The sequence below is a fragment of the Megalobrama amblycephala genome, linkage group LG11, assembly GCF_018812025.1.
Source record: "Megalobrama amblycephala isolate DHTTF-2021 linkage group LG11, ASM1881202v1, whole genome shotgun sequence".
Taxonomy (NCBI): domain Eukaryota; kingdom Metazoa; phylum Chordata; class Actinopteri; order Cypriniformes; family Xenocyprididae; genus Megalobrama; species Megalobrama amblycephala.
Window position 1 is genome coordinate 33317703 of NC_063054.1, and position 19362 is coordinate 33337064.

At 36.6% G+C, this 19362-nt stretch overlaps 1 protein-coding gene across 2 annotated transcripts in view; it reads right to left on the reverse strand.

Annotated features, from left to right (window-relative positions):
- Positions 1-1171: 1171 nt before the first annotated feature.
- Positions 1172-19362, reverse strand: part of mcm9 (minichromosome maintenance 9 homologous recombination repair factor) — a 24513-nt gene continuing 6322 nt past the window's right edge. The window contains exons 3-13 of one of the 2 annotated variants that reach the window (XM_048207562.1): positions 16458-16774; positions 15957-16038; positions 14928-15128; positions 12459-12584; positions 12198-12317; positions 11229-11403; positions 10879-11081; positions 8679-8882; positions 8518-8600; positions 8263-8408; positions 1172-2671 (exon numbers count right to left, since the gene is read on the reverse strand). In XM_048207562.1, coding sequence (XP_048063519.1) covers positions 1321-2671; positions 8263-8408; positions 8518-8600; positions 8679-8882; positions 10879-11081; positions 11229-11403; positions 12198-12317; positions 12459-12584; positions 14928-15128; positions 15957-16038; positions 16458-16774 — 3008 coding nt within the window. In that variant the 3' untranslated portion in view covers positions 1172-1320. Of the gene's footprint in view, positions 2672-8262; positions 8409-8517; positions 8601-8678; positions 8883-10878; positions 11082-11228; positions 11404-12195; positions 12318-12458; positions 12585-14927; positions 15129-15956; positions 16039-16457; positions 16775-19362 lie in introns of those variants that run through there. The other variant, XM_048207563.1, reaches the window with a different exon arrangement.

The following is a 19362-nucleotide window of genomic DNA, read 5'->3' on the forward strand; positions in this document are numbered from 1 at the left end:
TGACCGTTCCCATGGGGTGAATTGTTCAAGCCTGGAAACATCTAGTACAGCATCTGCTAAGTATCAAAGCATCTATTTTGATGGTTATTTGACTTTAAAAGCGCCATTAGTCTGGCTTTATTTTTGCTGGCCGAATGCAGATATTGTTGAACAGTAAGTCACTGCACGTCCATTAAACATTCCCTGTTAGGTTGTTAACAGTAACTGTCCTGATTCTTGAAATGGTTTACTATACATTTAGAATTACTTAATGGGGGGAAATGATTATCTCCTCAAGGCCCGGGTATACTTTGTTTTCCATATTCCGCTCCATCTCTCGCACAGTTGAACATGCGAGCCTTTCAAAGTGTGCTCCCTTGGCCGTGAGCGCAGAAACAGCCTTCAGTGCATGCATCTAGTGGACTGCAGTTTTCAAGCGCTCAAGTCACTCACACATGCACTGTTGTACACGGACCGTCCACGCGGACTCAAAAATTGGGCTGCACGCGGATGGGGTGTGCGGATGTCCACAAACCCTCCTGATGATGTTGAAATTTACATCATGTGGACGGTATATACTTTGGGCTTTAGTCCACCCAGACCCAAAAATGGATCATTCATAAACCATCATGGTTATGATGTCAAAACCATGTGGAAATAAACATGACCACCAAGATGTTTACAGCCTATAATTGTGATTCAGCAGGTGATTTAACAGGAAATCTTAAAGGGACAGTAGCAGTAGCATTCTAAGGGAGAATGGAAAATTGTCCTGTAAAACTAAGTTACATAAATACGTTTTTGGTAACTTGGCCAGCAGTATAAGTGGACTTGTACTGAAGAAACTCTTCTGCTCATGAGTTCAAATCCCTCTTGCAGCATAAGTGAGATGTTTATATTTTTTAAAAAAGAGCAATGCTAAAATTGCATTTGCTCTTTTATTTCGCAAACAAATAGGCCTAGGAAAAAAACTTATAATACTAATAATAATAATTAGTAATAATAAATTATCCTGTTAAAAAAAAAGAGAGATCACCTATATTTTGATGATAAATTGATAAAAGAAATTTAAAAATAAACATAACTTAATGAATTTTTTCCATGTAAAACTTTGTAAAATAATAATAAAAAAAATCTAAGAAGTACATTTAACTATATAAACTGAATTTTTGATAAAACAAAACCAGCCATAAAAATGTAATTGATATTTACTGAAACAAAAACAAAAGTGCAAACAGGGCGTTCATTTCAAAGAGACCCTCTTTCATTTACATTTAAATGAAAAACAAATATAAAAATGACATATACTTCTATCACACACAACAAAAGTCTCTTGCTGCATCAGTTCCAGTCAGCGTCTAGATCTTCATCATCTATGACAGATGAGCTGAACAGTGAAAAACCTTTGAGGAGTCCTGCGGGGCCTCCGGAGCTCAATTCAAAACATCTCCTCTTCTTTGCAGCGTTCTCTCTGAATTCTTCCTGTCTGTCGGAGGGTTCTGTCCTCGTGTTGCCCGTCTGCAGTGTGGTGGTCCTCACATCTGCGATCATATTTTTCCTGGTCTGTGTGCTTGTGTTTTCCTGGTCTTCAAAAACCTTGCTTGTTGGCACTTTGTTTGTACTGCCGTTAATGGCTACTTGTGCCTCCGGTGGAGCTGGGATAGTTTTATCTTCAGTCTTTTCCTCAGCTGAGCCCATAAAAGAGAATCTGGAAAGTTTAGCCAGAGTCGAGCTGGCCACCTTAGTCTTTGGGTGGTCTGTCTTTGGTGGGGATTGTGGGTGTTTATTAGTGTTACCATTATTCTCACCTGGAGAGAGGCTGTTCAGTCTCGACAGCAGCTGTTGTTGATGTTCAGTGTCCTCAAACGTCCCTTTCTGAGCTGTGCTCTCATCATTCAAGACCTCTAAGGAAACGTCCTTGGTTTTTTTGCGAGTTCCTAGTCGGAGTGTCTTATTAGCTCTGCTGCCCTCTGCTGGAGGAAGTGAGCTCGACTGATTCTCAGCCTGTTTTTCTCGCATCTGAGGTGTGGTAAGTTTCGCCCCCTCTTGCACAGCAACTTTGGCACTAGTATTAGCATTTGCAACCGACTGATCGGCATGACTCATTCTCTCTCTGGGCTTGAATGTGAAGTTTGTGAGTGTCCTGCGTAAATCTTCTCCGCTCTCGGCTCTGAAATCAGCCTCCTGGTCTATGTCATGAAGACTGATGGCTGTGTTTTTCCTTTTTGAGTGTTTCTTCCCTGTCATGGGTGTACTGTGGGAGAACACCTTCTCTAAATCATCATCAGTTCCTCCTAAAACTCTTTCCTCAGTCAGCAGGAGGTCTGCTTTCATCTCATTCAGTCGTTTGCCTCTGAGCTTTTTAGAGCCCCTTTCCACTACAGCTTCAACCACTGATATATCCTCATCCTTCTCCCACGCACAACCCTTGTGGCGTATGGAACGTCTGTTGCTAGGCAACACTGCACGGCGTAGTGTCGTGGCAGCGTTCTGTGTGGAGGTAATGACGGGGGAGGTGTGAATGATGGAGCCGGTACCAGTCGGGCTGGACAAGGAGTGGAACCAGTCCAGGCCAGCGTCTGAATCAGTGGTCACCTCACCATTACCGTGATTCTCACCAGCTGCACGCTCAACGGTGTGGTCACTACGTGGTTCAGTCCCTTTAGGGGAGTCCGATCTTCTGTTCTGTAGCCTACAGGAACATAAAAGCCTTTATTGCGCTCAGATGAACTTTTGATTGTATACACAAATACATATTAATGAAATAAATGTTACTATATATTATATATATATATACATATATACACACACACATATATATAGACACTTTGACCTGACCACTTTTGACCTGGTTTTCTTAAGTGATATCTGACATAATTAAGATTATTTTTTTTCTGACAGTTTAACTCTGAGATATTATCATATTTTCTTACCATATATATGACTGAATGCAAATAATTCATGTAATATTAATATAATACATTTATCATTTAACTGATTCATATTACTAATTAAATCAAATTTGTTTAAATAAAATTTAAAAAAAAATAATACTATTGAAATATGCATTTTAATTGATTCATACTGCAAATTAAATTATCAATTTAACATTTTAACAAAACAGTGATGAAATTAAATTTGCAATTAAATCATTGTTAAATAAAATGAATTAAAAAAACTATGAAATTAACTACTTATTAAAAACTACTGAATATACTGATATAATCACAAACAAAAAATATTAATAACTAACAATATAAAATAATTTAATTTTTTATAAATAATTATATAAATATAAAAACAGTAATATTGTGAACTATTATTACAATTACAAACTATTTTCTATTTGAATATATTTTAAAGTGTATTTTCAGCAGCCTACACTCCAGTCTTCAGTGTCACATGATTCTTCAGAAATCATTCAGAAATCTTATTATTGTCAATGTTGACAAGAAGTTCATATTTTTTGTGAAAACCATGATACACTTCAGGATTCTTTGCTCAAAGTTGAAATAAACAGCAATTTTAAATAGATTTTTTTTGTAACACTGTCATTTTTTATTTGATAAGAATAAGAATATGAAAATATAGCTGCGAGCAGCGATGGCGGGCCCAAGCCCGGTGGCACCGCCACCCCGGTGGCTTCAGGGCAACTGTGCACAGCGGGCAATAGGCACTTAAAACGGTTAAACATCAAAGGACTATGTCAAATTCACTCCACATTTACTGCACTACAAGGTGCCACTATAGAGCCCCTCCTCCCTGCCCATTTTCAAAGGATTACATGTGCCAAGTTTTAACATTATTCTGATGAATTTTGAAGCAAATCAGGTAAAAATAAGAGGGTGATCTCAATGTATGCTGAAAGTGACACATTTTCTGCTTCCAGTTGGTGGCGCTATTACTTTGAATCACAATAGTCACATCCATGTGATCAGCCTTGTACAACGAAGACTAAGCCGAAGTTTCATCAAAATCAATTAATGTATGCAGAAGTTATAACACTTTGTTTCCCTTTTCTTGCCATAAATTCGTTGCCTCGCCACGGCCAAACCGTTTGAGATATCCAAAATCCGTTTGCAATTAAACAACTTCAATGTGTTAGCAACAAGTTAAAAAAAGTTTGGTGTAAATTGGATAAACCCTGTAGGAGCAGTAGTATAAAATTCATAGCCTGTTTTTTCAAAAAATTAACATTCAAACCAAAATAGCTGACTTCCTGTTGGTCGGAGCTAATGAATGTAAATTAGAAAATTGTCCGGCTTGATGAGAACAATATGTGTACCGAGTTTGGTGATTGTAGGAAAAACTAACCCCCCACTTTTGTCAAAAGGTGGCGCTACTGAGCCCCTCCACCACGCCCATTTCTATGGCTTTGTCCATGTCTACTGGTTGACAATATTGATGTGTGTGTCGAGTTTCATGCAATTTGAAGCATGTTAAGAGCCTCAAAAACACTCAAGAATATTATTACAGTTTGACCTGTTGCCATGGCAACAATATTTCAAATATCAAAAATCCTGTCATAGGTCTACATCTGCTGTGTATTGACATTACACTGATGAAGTTTGAAGCAAATCAGGTAAAAATAAGAGGGTGATCTCAAAACATTTCAAAAAGTGATACACTTCCTGCTGCCAGTTGGTGGCGCTATAACTTTGACTCACAATAGTCACATCCATGTGATCAGACTCCTATAACGAACACACTCGTGAAGTTTCATAAAGATCAATATATGTATGCAGACGTTATAACACATTTCCTGTTTCCTTTTTCTCGCCATAAATTCGTTGCCTCGCCACGGCCAAACCGTTCGAGATATCAAAAATCCCCTGGCAATTTTTAATCATCAGTGTCTTGACTTCATGCTGACCGAGTTTGGTGGCGATCGGATTAATCGTCTAGGAGGAGTATATCAAATTCCAGAGCATGCGTTTTTCAAACAACCCTTAATAGCTGACTTCCTGTTGGCGTGGTGTTTAACTTAGAGCACGAAAGTTGTTCGGCCCGATGAGGTCTATATGTGTACTGAGTTTCATACTAATACGTGCAAGCGTGTTTAATATATGGACCAAATTTTCAGACTTTTTTCAAGGGGGCGCTGTCGAGCCCCCCTGCCACGCCCGGGTACCAGCCTCTCCGGCGTCCTAATGGCCGCGGATTCCAATGTGTGTGCCAATTTTCAAGAGTTTTTGAGCATGTTAAGGCCCCCAAAAAGCCCCGGAAGACGGAAAAAAAATAAAAAAAAAAAAAAAAAAAAAAATAAATATAGCTGCGAGCAGCGATGGCGGGCCCAAGCCCGGTGGCACCGCCACCCCGGTGGCTTCAGGGCAACTGTGCACAGCGGGCAATAGGCATTTAAAACGGTTAAACATCAAAGGACTATGTCAAATTCGCTCCACATTTACTGCACTACAAGGTGCTGCTATAGAGCCCCTCCTCCCTGCCCATTTTCAAAGTATTACATGTGCCAAGTTTTAACATTATTCTGATGAATTTTGAAGCAAATCAGGTAAAAATAAGAGGGTGATCTCAATGTATGCTAAAAGTGACACATTTTCTGCTTCCAGTTGGTGGCGCTATTACTTTGAATCACAATAGTCACATCCATGTGATCAGCCTTGTACAACGAAGACTAAGCCGAAGTTTCATCAAAATCAATTAATGTATGCAGAAGTTATAACACTTTGTTTCCCTTTTCTTGCCATAAATTCGTTGCCTCGCCACGGCCAAACCGTTTGAGATATCCAAAATCCGTTTGCAATTAAACAACTTCAATGTGTTAGCAACAAGTTAAAAAAAGTTTGGTGTAAATTGGATAAACCCTGTAGGAGCAGTAGTATAAAATTCATAGCCTGTTTTTTCAAAAAATTAACATTCAAACCAAAATAGCTGACTTCCTGTTGGTCGGAGCTAATGAATGTAAATTAGAAAATTGTCCGGCTTGATGAGAACAATATGTGTACCGAGTTTGGTGATTGTAGGAAAAACTAACCCCCCCACTTTTGTCAAAAGGTGGCGCTACTGAGCCCCTCCACCACGCCCATTTCTATGGCTTTGTCCATGTCTACTGGTTGACAATATTGATGTGTGTGTCGAGTTTCATGCAATTTGAAGCATGTTAAGAGCCTCAAAAACACTCAAGAATATTATTACAGTTTGACCTGTTGCCATGGCAACAATATTTCAAATATCAAAAATCCTGTCATAGGTCTACATCTGCTGTGTATTGACATTACACTGATGAAGTTTGAAGCAAATCAGGTAAAAATAAGAGGGTGATCTCAAAACATTTCAAAAAGTGATACACTTCCTGCTGCCAGTTGGTGGCGCTATAACTTTGACTCACAATAGTCACATCCATGTGATCAGACTCCTATAACGAACACACTCGTGAAGTTTCATAAAGATCAATATATGTATGCAGACGTTATAACACATTTCCTGTTTCCTTTTTCTCGCCATAAATTCGTTGCCTCGCCACGGCCAAACCGTTCGAGATATCAAAAATCCCCTGGCAATTTTTAATCATCAGTGTCTTGACTTCATGCTGACCGAGTTTGGTGGCGATCGGATTAATCGTCTAGGAGGAGTATATCAAATTCCAGAGCATGCGTTTTTCAAACAACCCTTAATAGCTGACTTCCTGTTGGCGTGGTGTTTAACTTAGAGCACGAAAGTTGTTCGGCCCGATGAGGTCTATATGTGTACTGAGTTTCATACTAATACGTGCAAGCGTGTTTAATATATGGACCAAATTTTCAGACTTTTTTCAAGGGGGCGCTGTCGAGCCCCCCTGCCACGCCCGGGTACCAGCCTCTCCGGCGTCCTAATGGCCGCGGATTCCAATGTGTGTGCCAATTTTCAAGAGTTTTTGAGCATGTTAAGGCCCCCAAAAAGCCCCGGAAGACGGAAAAAAAAAAAAAAAAAAAAAAAAAAAAAAATAATAATAATCCTTAGAAGAACAAGAGGGCCCTGCGCGAATTTTCGCTTGGGCCCTAATAATAATCCTTAGAAGAACAAGAGGGCCCTGCGCGAATTTTCGCTTGGGCCCTAAAAAGCAAGGATACCAGGGGTGTGACGAGATCTCGTGTCCCGAGATCTCGCGAGACTAAAGTGTGACGAGATTTCTCGTCGAGGTGAAAAGTAGTCTCGTGATGTTGCCATGACAGAGTGTTAGGATGATTAGGAAAGAATATGCCACTGTTACGTTTACATTACGCCTCCACTGTCCTTTTGCTTTGTGTTTAAATAAAAAACATTTAATTAAGTTGGATAACGGTCGCCGCCGCTCCATATTTACAGAGTTACGCGCGATCGCTGAAAGTGAAAGTAAACGCGCGCGCATTCAAACGCGATTTCAATACCCCGCATTTTGAAAGCGGCTCCCTGATGAATGCAGATATCTCTCAATATGAAAGCTATTTTAGGCTGGGCAGTGTAGTTGTAACCATCTCTTAGCTCTGTATCAAAGAAAAAGTTGGTCTTATTTGCACTTTGAATATTGAGAGAGTGCGATTATGGTTTCAACTTGTAAAGTGTTACCATAAAAATGAATAACAGTTTTCTCTTAATCTTATTAAGCACAAACAGTAAAGTTTCATTTGTTAACATTAGTTAATGCACTGTGAACTATCATGAACTAACAATGAATGACTATTTTTTATTAACTAACATAAACATAGATTAATAAATACTGTAGCAAATATATTGCTCATTGTTAGTTGATGTTGGTTAATATGTTAATGTTAATAAATGAGACCTTACTGTAAAGTGTTACCATTTTTATTTTTTATTTCTATGATCAGTTTGTGGAAAGGAGTTCACTTAGGGGGTCAAAAGTTGTAGAAGCTCATAAATCATGTACAGTAAGATCTGAAGAGACTGAAATCATACAAAAGAGAAGTCAGTCAGTTGAGTTTGTGGCAAAACCTTTTACAGTACTTGAGTATTGTTGTCTTTTACTGCATATGATAATTCATACTCAGAAAGTAGAACTGAATGACATTCATTATAAGATGATTAGTTAAAACATTTCAAATACACCTGCAGAATATTTTTTCTAGTCATGTATTTCGCCATTGAGGATTTCTTAAAAATAGTGTCTAAAAATCTTGTCTCGTCTCGTCTCGTGAACTCATTCTCGAGTCTCGTCTCGTCTCGTGAGATACCTGTCTCGTCACACCCCTAAAGGATACTTTTGAATGATATGTGTGTATGTATGTACGATTCATTTATATTACAAATAAAAAGTAGTACTTAAATGTACCATTTTCACTTTACCTCGAGAGTCTTTGCAGTTCTTTGTGTAGGATATCAGTCAAGCCCAGCCTCTCGAGCACAATCTCACATTGTGTTTTATACTGTTCACAGGGGTTGTCAGGAAAAGAGGTGTGCAGAGCATTCACATTTCCAAGTAGAGCGCCTCCCTGAGGTAACAAAAAAAACAAACAAAAAAAAACAATGCTTATTCACTACTCAAAAATGTAATATAGCTTCATCTATTTAGAGTAGTATCAGCGTTGCTAATAAAACTACCTGCATGGAGCACTCCATAACAGACACCACAACAACAGCGTCCTCTACTGTCACAGTCTCTCTGAACATCAGCCTGGCATGAGCTGAAACACACAGACAGTCGGATAGGTTTTTGAATACAGCTTTTAGCAAATAACAACTTCTAGGTGTTAGCATCTGACCCTCAGCGAGGCGGCTGAGACTCTCCAGCATGCGGATGGTCGTCCTAGCAGCGTTTCGGCTGTCACTCTGTCTCTGCAGTTGATAGTAACGGCTCAGGATGGAGTTTGCTTCCTGTGTTATACAAGGCTTAAGACTCTTGATCAGGCAGAAATAGGCCCTCATCTTCTCCATACTCCATAAACATGAAGACTCACTTGGAGCTCCTGTGGGAAATTCATGAGGGAAGAGAGTTGAGATAAAGAGAGAGACGTTAAGATGAATATTTTATAAATACGCAACAAATGGCAAGGCTTCACCATTAACTTCTAGTCAGTATCAAAGAGATTCTAAGCCAAATGAGGGGTGATCCAGTCCTCGAGGGGACATATTTTCCTATCAAAGTGGCATCACTTGAGAAAATAACGAAGACTGAACAAGCAGCAAATCCCACAAGGGAGGCACGAACCAGCAGTCGGGCTGGATAGGGGTGCGTTTGATGCAATAACACATTAGATGATGCCTCACAAACTACATTTTCTTGTATGCCATGTACAACAAAAACATGTAAAATATGAGCTGGGTATCAAGTTAAAAATGTGTAAAACAACAACAACAAAAACATTTTGCAGGAATTAATATATTTCAATTATATAGACCCACTTTTACTGCAAAAAATGTAAATATTATAAATTGTGTCAAATATTACACTTACAATTTGATTTATATGATTAATTAAATGAAATGTACTATTTAAAATAAATAATAAATAAAACTAATTTACTGTTTTATATTTACAACAAATATATTATTAATATTATATATATATATATATATATATATATATATATATATATATATATATATATATATATCATTTATATATAAAATTGACCATTTATTAAAATATTTTTAATAAACAAATATGATGTAAATACAAATATATACTTAAGTGTAAATAAATAGACAAATCTGAATAAATAAAATAAAAATTGTGACTATATAGGTATAAATCTGAATATACAGTTATAGGTCTTAATATATAAATATACATCCTAATATTTAGTTTTAACTATATATTAGGAATATTTAACTTTATATTCAGGATATATAAATACAGTACAGTCCAAAAGTTTGGAACCACTAAGATTTTTAATGTTTTTAAAAGAAGTTTCGTCTGCTCACCAAGGCTACATTTATTTAATTAAAAATACAGTAAAAAACAGTAATATTGTGAAATATTATTACAATTTAAAATAACTGTTTTCTATTTGAATATATTTCACAAAGTAATTTATTCCTGTGATGCAAAGCTGAATTTTCAGCATCATTACTCCAGTCTTCAGTGTCACATGATCCTTCAGAAATCATTCTAATATGCTGATCTGCTGCTCAAGAAACATTTAATGTGTACAATTGTACAAAATATTTGTGTACAATATTTTTTTTTCAGGATTATTTGATGAATAGAAAGTTCAAAAGAACAGTGTTTATCTGAAATCTAATCTTTTGTAACATTATAAATGTCTTTACTGCCACTTTTGATTGATTTAATGCATCCTTGCTGAATAAAAGTATTCATTTCTTTAATTTCTTTTCAAAAAAATAAAAATAAAAATTCTTACTGACCCCAAACTTTTGAACGGTAGTGTATAATGCTACAGAAGCTTTGTATTTCAGATAAATGCTGTTCTTTTGAACTTTCTATTCATCAAGGAATCCTGAAAAAAAAAAAAGTACACAACTGTTTTCAACATTGAAAATAATCATAAATGTTTATTGAGCAGCAAATCAGCATATTAGAATGATTTCTGAAGGATCATGTGACACTGAAGACTGGAGTAATGATGCTGAAAATTCAGCTTTGCCATCACAGGAATAAATTACTTTGTCAAATATATTTAAATAGTACACAGTTATTTTAAATTGTAATAATATTTCACAATATTACTGTTTTTTACTGTATTTTTAATTAAATAAATGTAGCCTTGGTGAGCAGACGAAACTTCTTTTAAAAACATTAAAAATCTTAGTGTTTCCAAACTTTTGGACTGTACTGTATATATTCATGTTTGTCCCATAATATAATATAATATAATATAATATAATATAATATAATATAATATAATATAATATAATATAATATAATATAATATAATATAATATAATATAATATAATATAATATAATATAATATAAAACAAGATTCTTCTCTAGGACAAACCTTTATTCTGTAGGATGAAGGAGGAGATTATTTTGTCCCATTCTGGGTTTTTAGTGTCCAGCAGAACCAGCACAAGGTCAAAGCGGCTCAGGAGAGGGCTAGCGAGAGCCACGTTCACAGAAACCGACACATTAGGGTCATACTGCCCCTTTGGGTTAGTAGCTGCCAGGATGGTGGTCCTTGTGTCCAGTTTGCACACCATTCTGCAAAAGAGGAAAGTAGGAGATTTATTGTGATGCTCACAAGCTTTTGGTTAATAAAAATGCAAGAAATCTATCTGTGAAAAGTTGTATTCCCCCTCTAGGTAATACAACTGACTCAGGCGTGTGATTATTTCCCGCAGCACTCACCCAGCTTTGGCCACACTGATGGTTTGTTGCTCCATGGCCTCATGGATGCTGGTGCGGTCGTGCTCTTTGATACTGTTGAATTCATCGATACAGCACAGGCCTCCATCAGAGAGAACGAGGGCTCCAGCCTCCAGGTGCCACTCTCCAGAGTCCTTGACAGCCGCCACTGTCAGACCTGACCAGCATTTCATAATGATGCAAACAATGATGCAACAGCACAGTACAAACTGAATAGTGCCTAGTATTTTTTTTTTTTAAATAGTATGTTTATTCAGCAATCTGAAGGGCACTGCAAACTAATTTTCTGCAACAATATTTAACTTCATGGGAAGTGGGTGAGAAAATGTACCCATCAGACATTGCAAACTACAGTACTGCAAAAAATGTTTGGCTCTGGCATTTTTGATTGTTTGTTTTGTTTAATTCATCTCAGGAGAGTTACAAGTCAGTTGTAACAGTAACAGTAAAGACACCAAATTATATTTATTGTCATATACCTATTTATTTGTAATCACAAATTTTTGTTTTCTGAGTATGAAGAATTAAACTACTTATATTAATTTACATATATACATTACTATTAAAATGTTTTGGATCAGTAAGTTTTTTTTAAAATGATTCTGAAAAAAAGTCTCTTATGCTCACCAAGGCTGCGTTTATTTGATCAAAATGCAGTAAAAACAGTAATATTGTGAAATATTATGGAAATGTAAAATAATTGTTTTATTTTTAAATATATTTTAAAACATTTTTATTATTATAAATTTTGAAAACAGTTGTTAAGCTTAATATTTTTGTGGAAAATATCACATACTTCAAAGAGAGTGAAGTACTTCAAAAAGCAAAGTAGTGAAAGTTAAAGTGAAAAAGTATACCATTATGCCAATTAAAAAAACATCCCTCTATAGTGACTGATTATTCCAAATGTCAATGAGATGATGAAGTGAAGTTCAGAAGAATGTGTGGAACCTGCATTAGTAGATCCGATTCCTGCAGTGAGCACGGAGCGTGGTGTGATCTTAGCAGCATACTTCAGAAACTGTGACTTCCCAGTGCCTGGATCGCCCACAAGCAACAGATGAGACTCTCCTACACGGAGCGCATACTTTGAGTCAGAGCAATTCAGATTTATTCACAAGAGTAATACACTTTTCAAGCACACCTCTGAACTTTTTCCCCATGAGAAGCCAAAATGTCAGACTGTCCATTATGTAGATTGTGAACACATACCTCTCACCTTAGTTCCAGACGCATCTATTCTCTGTACCCCACCTGCCAAAACCATAGCAACGGCCAGCTTGACGACGTACATGCCGAACACCTGAGGGCAAAGACTCATCAAGATCTCGTTCCTGCCTTCAAAATGTCAAGAGAGAATGAGAGATTATACGATTCATAATCCACACTGAATCCCATGAGCTGTCCCACATTATGAATAATTGCTAGGGTTTTCTGGGAGGTTGCTAAAGGGTTCTAAATTGTTGTTAGGGTGTTCTAGGTGGTTGCTAAGGTAATCTGAGCAGTTGCTAGGCCATTACCCAACTTTTACTAAGGAATAGACAGAAGTCTTGAGCTAAGAGTAAGGGCGGGGTTGACTTCGTTGCTATGGAGTAAACACACGGTGATTGGCTGATAGGGGAGGAGTCAGCGATTTAATCATAGAAATATTGTAGAATGAGGTGTCATGTTTCCATATTAAAATAAAGGTTTTAAAATACAAATGTTGCCCTATTCAAATAAATATTTTTTTAATAAAAATGTTGTCATAGTCAAAATAAAATTAAAATAGGCTAAGTGTCACTAATTAAACTAGTATATACAGTTAATTGTCCACCTCTTAGATGTCTTCATCTCAAAAGATTGCAGAATTCAAGCGACAAATTATGTTTTATAAACAAAGTATGGGAGAAACACATTCGAACAGTTTTTCTAATCAGCTCGAGAGGAGGAACATATACACAGACGAAAGCCAACTCGCCTAGTTACTTCGACAGTTTTCTGCATCCCTCCGCCACCCTGTCCCTCACTCTCGGCTGGGTATACGGAGGTAACTTTGGGTTTGGGCTAAATTCCAAGCTCGGAGCCCTCGATCCCCTTGGACAGCACACCAAATACACTTATTATATATATTTCTTTACTCTATTCAATCATTTGTAAGTGTGAACTCATGAAAACCATTGCCACAGGTAATCAGACAATATTTATTTATTTGTTAAAGTTTTTTTTTTTTTGGTGTCTCATCGTAGATTCAAATATATAAATAAAAATGTATTGTATTTATGAAGAAAAAGTTCAGCAACTAAGGCTCTATCGCTATTGCCTCGATGGTGTACAGTGTCGTTGGGTGGATTAGGACTGTTTGTGATTTGGTCTTAGTGACTTAGGAGTCCTCTTGACTACTCCTAACATTTCACAGATTTAGGAGTTAGTTTTAGTGTTAAAATGCTTTGTGAAATACTATTAGAGCAAAAATGTAGGACTCCTAAAATTAGGACTGACACGCCCATTATTTTTAAGAGTTTCTCCTAAATCGGCAAGTTAGGAGCTACTTTTAGCCTTAAGATGTTTTGTGAAAATGGCCCCAGACACATAATTACTAGAGGCAACAGTCATAATCAAAAGGTGAACATTTATTAATAAGAAATGTAATAAATGTTTAAGTGTTGTTTTTTTTAAATGTTAATTTCCGACCTATTTTGGGTTCATTTTAAGTGGTATAGTAATTTTTAAACAATAGTTGAGTTAAATAAAACTACCCAGCAGGATGGTCAAACATTTAACCCAGCTGCTGGGTTGGAAATTAACATTTATTAATCTATGAACATTTATTAATAAGTTTAAAAAATACTTAATAAACATTTATTAAATTGCTTATTAAATTTGATTATTATTGTTGCCTCTAGTAATTATGTCTGATTTTTTTGGGTTCTTTTTAAGACAGACATATAGTAATAGTTACATCTAATAGTTGAGTTAAATAAAACTACCCAGTGGGTTGGTCAAACATTTAACCCAGCTGCTGGGTTGGAAATTAACATTTATTAATACGTTTAAAAAATACTTAATAAACATTTATTAAATTGCTTATTAAATTTGATTATTATTGTTGCCTCTAGTAATTATGTCTGATTTTTAATTCCCAACCTATTTTGGGTTCTTTTTAAGACAGACATATAGTAATAGTTACATCTAATAGTTGAGTTTAATAAAACTACCCAGTGGGTTGGTCAAACATTTAACCCAACCACTGGGTTTGTCTATATTTAATCCAGCATTTTTTAGAGTGTACATTTGACTGTGTAGAAAAGTAATAAAACACTTTTCCTCAAAAAGCCACATGAAGCATCATTCAAGTGCTCAGCACAAACGATACAGTATGAGTTACATGCCAACATTTAATACTTGCAGCTAGGGATTTGTTTAAATCCCAAACCCAATAACCCTATGAGCAATAGTAGCCTAATAATGATGTTGTGCCTCGGCACACACCACTGGCAACAGATTACAACACTCTTTCATGGTCCTCCTCATCAACTGAACTTCCTCTACAAGGACCATAATTGAGTTTAGATAGCAATAAGAAAGAGAGAAATCTTTTAAATGCCAAGGGGACATGGTATTGAAAATGCCATACTGCTTATTTGTACTACTAGACCGAGTTTCCCAGATTCAATATTTCAAGAGACAGCAACTGTGTACCGGCAATGGGGTCATGTTTGTGACTGTCCCAGAATTCTTCAAACTCCTTCTGAATGTCTTCCAGCACCAGTGCTGTGGTGGACTGCTCATTATTGACCTCGATATAGTTTGCTTTCAGCACAACCTCCACATCACAGCGGCAATCCTGAAACATCGGCTTCCAGCGCTGACACACAACTCCATACACGGTGATGTCATCGCCTGCGAGAAACACATGACAGCATCATATGAGGGAAAAAGACACATGATGTTGCCCTGAGGGATGTTACTATTATTATATTATCGGTAAAGTACAAATAAACAGCAAGCAAACACACAGTGATTAAAAAAAATGAACATCAGGAACTATCCAGTATAATAATATGATGTTAAAGGGGTCACTTTTACACGATGTAAAATAAGTCTCTGATGTAACCAAAGTGTATATATGAAGTATTAGCTCAAAATACCCAACAGAAATTTTTTAATAGCATGTTAAATTTGTCACTTTTTGAGGGTGAGCAAAAACGCGCCGTTTGTGTGTATGTTCCTTTAAATGCAAATGAGCTGCTGCTCCCAACAAGAAGGCGGAGTTTAGTTTAGTTTAATTATGGTTATAATTTGTCATGTTGTCATCTTGCTTTTATGACGTGATTTTTTTTGCATAGTGTATTACAATAACATGGCCTCACTCCTTTGTTGCATGTTCTTGAGGGCAGGGTTTATGTGAATTTTAGGGTTAGTGATGTCACCAACCCAGGAAGAAGCTTGTTGTAGTCCCTACCAGCTGTTTGTTGTAGTCCTTAAACAGAGAATTCTTTAAAAGAAAATATCTCCCTTTACTTTGAACTTTGAGCATCGTAACTTTGCAGATGTTATTTATGCTCTAACAGCAACATTACACACTAACTAAAGTTAAAAATGTGAAATCGTAATCAACCACCCCTTTAAAAATGTATACTTTCCTGCACTGTCAAGTTGTAAAAGCCAGTAAATACATTAAATAAAACTGCAGACTGGACACTATTTCCACCAAAACTCTGAATTTACCTGATTTGCAGCTGTCCACAAGATCGTCCTCCAGGATGATGAGCATGGATCGAGGGATACTGCCCACTGACAGTTTCTGTACCTGTTAGTGAAAGCACGCTGGTCAGGAAGAAAGTTTACAGACTCTGACATGTAGAAATAAACACAATTTCTTTTTTCTTAGATGGGTAAATGCTTCTGTCACATCTACATTTATACATATTTTATTTATAATTATATTTTCATTTTATTTTTAACTACATTATTTATTATTTTAATCTATTTCATTTTACTTCAAATTTATTTTAACTTTGAATGAGCTGCATAGCAAGACATTTAAAAAAGAATAATTTAAAAAATCTGTCTAGGCTACTTTTACGATACCTAGAATGTCATTTTAGAGCTCGGGTAATATGAAAAATAGTGGTCAATACAATTTTTAATTTTGTGTGAACTGTTTCTTCAGGACCAGGTTGCTCCAGGATGACTGTCTCTGAATAAACAACATCCCTGGTGCCTCACCTGCTCTTGGATTTTGATCTCCTGGTAGTCCTTGCAGGCGGCCGGAGGGGCGTCACTCCCTGACAGGCAGGTGAATTTGAAAGAATTACATCCATCCTCATTGGGGCAGCTGGTGGGAGGAGTGAAGGTATAAAACTGCTCAAAAGAAGCCTGCACGGAGAACACGTGCCTGCATTTATTGCACATGTAGTCTCTCTCAAACTCCAGCACTTTGGTCACACTGGTGCGGATGACTGTGCCTGTGACCGACAGGAAGTGGCCCACATCTCTGGCTTTAGGAATGTGATCTCTGGTCAGCTCGGGACACATTGGTAAACCTGCAAATGTGTAATAAATCAGTTTTTGGGTAAGAAAGCCGTTTTCATTTTTGGGTGAACTATTTCTTTTGAAGGAATAAGCAAGCATAATATTAACCACTAGGTGTCAGTGTTATTCCACGACAGCCGTCTAGGGCTCCTGTTTGAGCAGTTATGGCGTCCAACTGCTAGATGGCACTGCATATTCATTAATGAAAAGTTCAAAAGCGAAGTTACAGTCTCTTGCATAATAAATCAACTTGGGGCACATTCAATATTTTAACATGACCTGGCCCGGCATGGTTGCATCATAAAAACATAAAAGAAAGAAGAATAAAAAAAAAAATGTCAAAGTTACTTAGGCAATAAACTTGCATTCATTTTTTCCCCCTCCCCTTGAACCACAGATACAGACTGCAGTAGCTGCAGAGAAAATGGGTTTCAGTAAAGTGTGCTTATACGGATGAGTCACGTCTGCAGGGCTACAGATGAAGAGCGTGTAATTACAGGTGACGGCAATCATCTCCTACAGGACGTGAGAGAAAAGCACTTGGCTTCACCACAATGCAATAAGATCCATCCCACATACCTCAGGGATCAAACACAAGCCTCCCTTCTCTGCCTACACGTCATCTAAAACAATCTTCATACTCTTCCTGTGTATGTCAGTCTGCAGTTTTTAGATAAGCAGATTAGGGCTGGCAGAAATATGGAATATAATATATTCACGATCATGGTTTTGATTAAAATAAGCACCACGCAAACTTATGTACTTGTTAAATCGTATATATAGCAACTTTTGTTTTTATAAAGCACAAAACAAAATTCTCTTAAAACCCTGCTAATTCTTTTCCTGGTTTTAAGACTACAGATTGAACAGGTCTGATTTAAATTTCTATAGCAATTTCTATTTTTTTTTTTGTAAAATTTACATGAATCAGTTTAAAACTCTACAAACGTCAATGAACCGATTCAGTGATTCACTCACATAATTACTCTAAAATGTTCATGTACTGTTGTTCACGTATTACAAATTTTATTAAATGTGTAGGTAAAATAATAACTACTTATTAAAATATAAATTGATACATTTTTTATAAACTTGTAGTTATAGTATATATATATATATGTAGTTTAGGGTCACAGGGTCAGATTTAAAATCTAAAAGTTGGAAGAAAATAATGCCTTTATATAGCAAGGATGTTTTTTTTTTCAAAAGTGACAGTAAAAACATTTATAATGTAACAAAAGAACTAATTATTCTAAAAAATTAAAAAAAATCTATTTTAAATAAATGCTGTTCTTTTTAACTTTCTTTTTATCAAGGAATCCTAAAAAAATTATCTTGGTTTCCACAAAAATATTAAGCAGCACAACAGTTTTCAACATTGATAATAATAAGAAATGTTTCTTGAGCAAAAATCAGCATATTAGAATGATTTCTGAAGGATCACGTGACACTGAATGACATTTTAACATATAGTATATGCAAACTGAAAAGTTATTTTAAATGATAATATTTCACAATATTACCGTTTTTACTTAGACTGGCTAAACCCAGCCTGATCTGCCGGCGATTTGATTTCGCCCGGCAACTCAGTCTGGAAACCCGTACATTCATTTCTACTGCTTCTGTTACACTTTTGCGGGAACCAATCACAGACTGGCTTATCTACCTTGCTCGCTATTGGCAGGTGTAACACGATGACGATAGAGAAGCGACAGCAAGCACAACCGTCAATCCAATTCCTTTTAACCTCTCGCCGATGCTGAATGACTTCTTTAGTTTAGCAAACAAATGTCTGGAGTTTTTGCGTTGCTCTGCAAAGTACGTCACCCGGATCGTTGATCTGATTGGTTGAAGGAATATCCAATTGCGTGAATAATGCTCGTTGATCACGCCTCTTGTGCAGTAGGAAATACATAGCAGACTCCCCAGACCATTGTTCAATTTTAAATTGAGTTTGGTCTGGTGATAGCCAGACAAGTTTTTACTAACTTTTTGACCAAATAAATGCAGCCTTGGTGAGCATAAGAGACTTCTTTATGCTCACCAAGCATTAAAATATATGCATGTTAAATATATAGTTATATTAGATTTTATTGTCCAGTCCGACCTCTGAGTGCCCTTCTTTATAATACAGGTACATCACACATCTTCAGGAAGAAAATAGACACATCACCCCCCAGGATTGCTGAGACACCACCTGGACACGCAATTTTTCTCACTGATGACCTTCACCAAAGCATGAAAGCATTCAGACACATGACGTGGTTGTTCATCGCAATATGGCCAACGGTCCGTGTGCTTTTTATGGCTGTGTGTCCTATTTTCAGACCCCCTTTCATATTCACAGCACGCTGGATCTATGAGTGGAGTCTGCACTCAGGCTATTTATAACACTCCTTTGTCCAGAAAACAGGATAAAACATCCAGGGAACAGGAAAGGTCAGTCAGCTGATTATTGCTGACACACTCCCTACAGCAGTCAGAGTCTTTTTGACTGAATCCATATTATATATATATATATATATATTTGTATATGCACTAGTGCTGTCAAACGACTAATCGTGATTAATCGCATCCAAAATAAAAGTTTGTTTTTCCA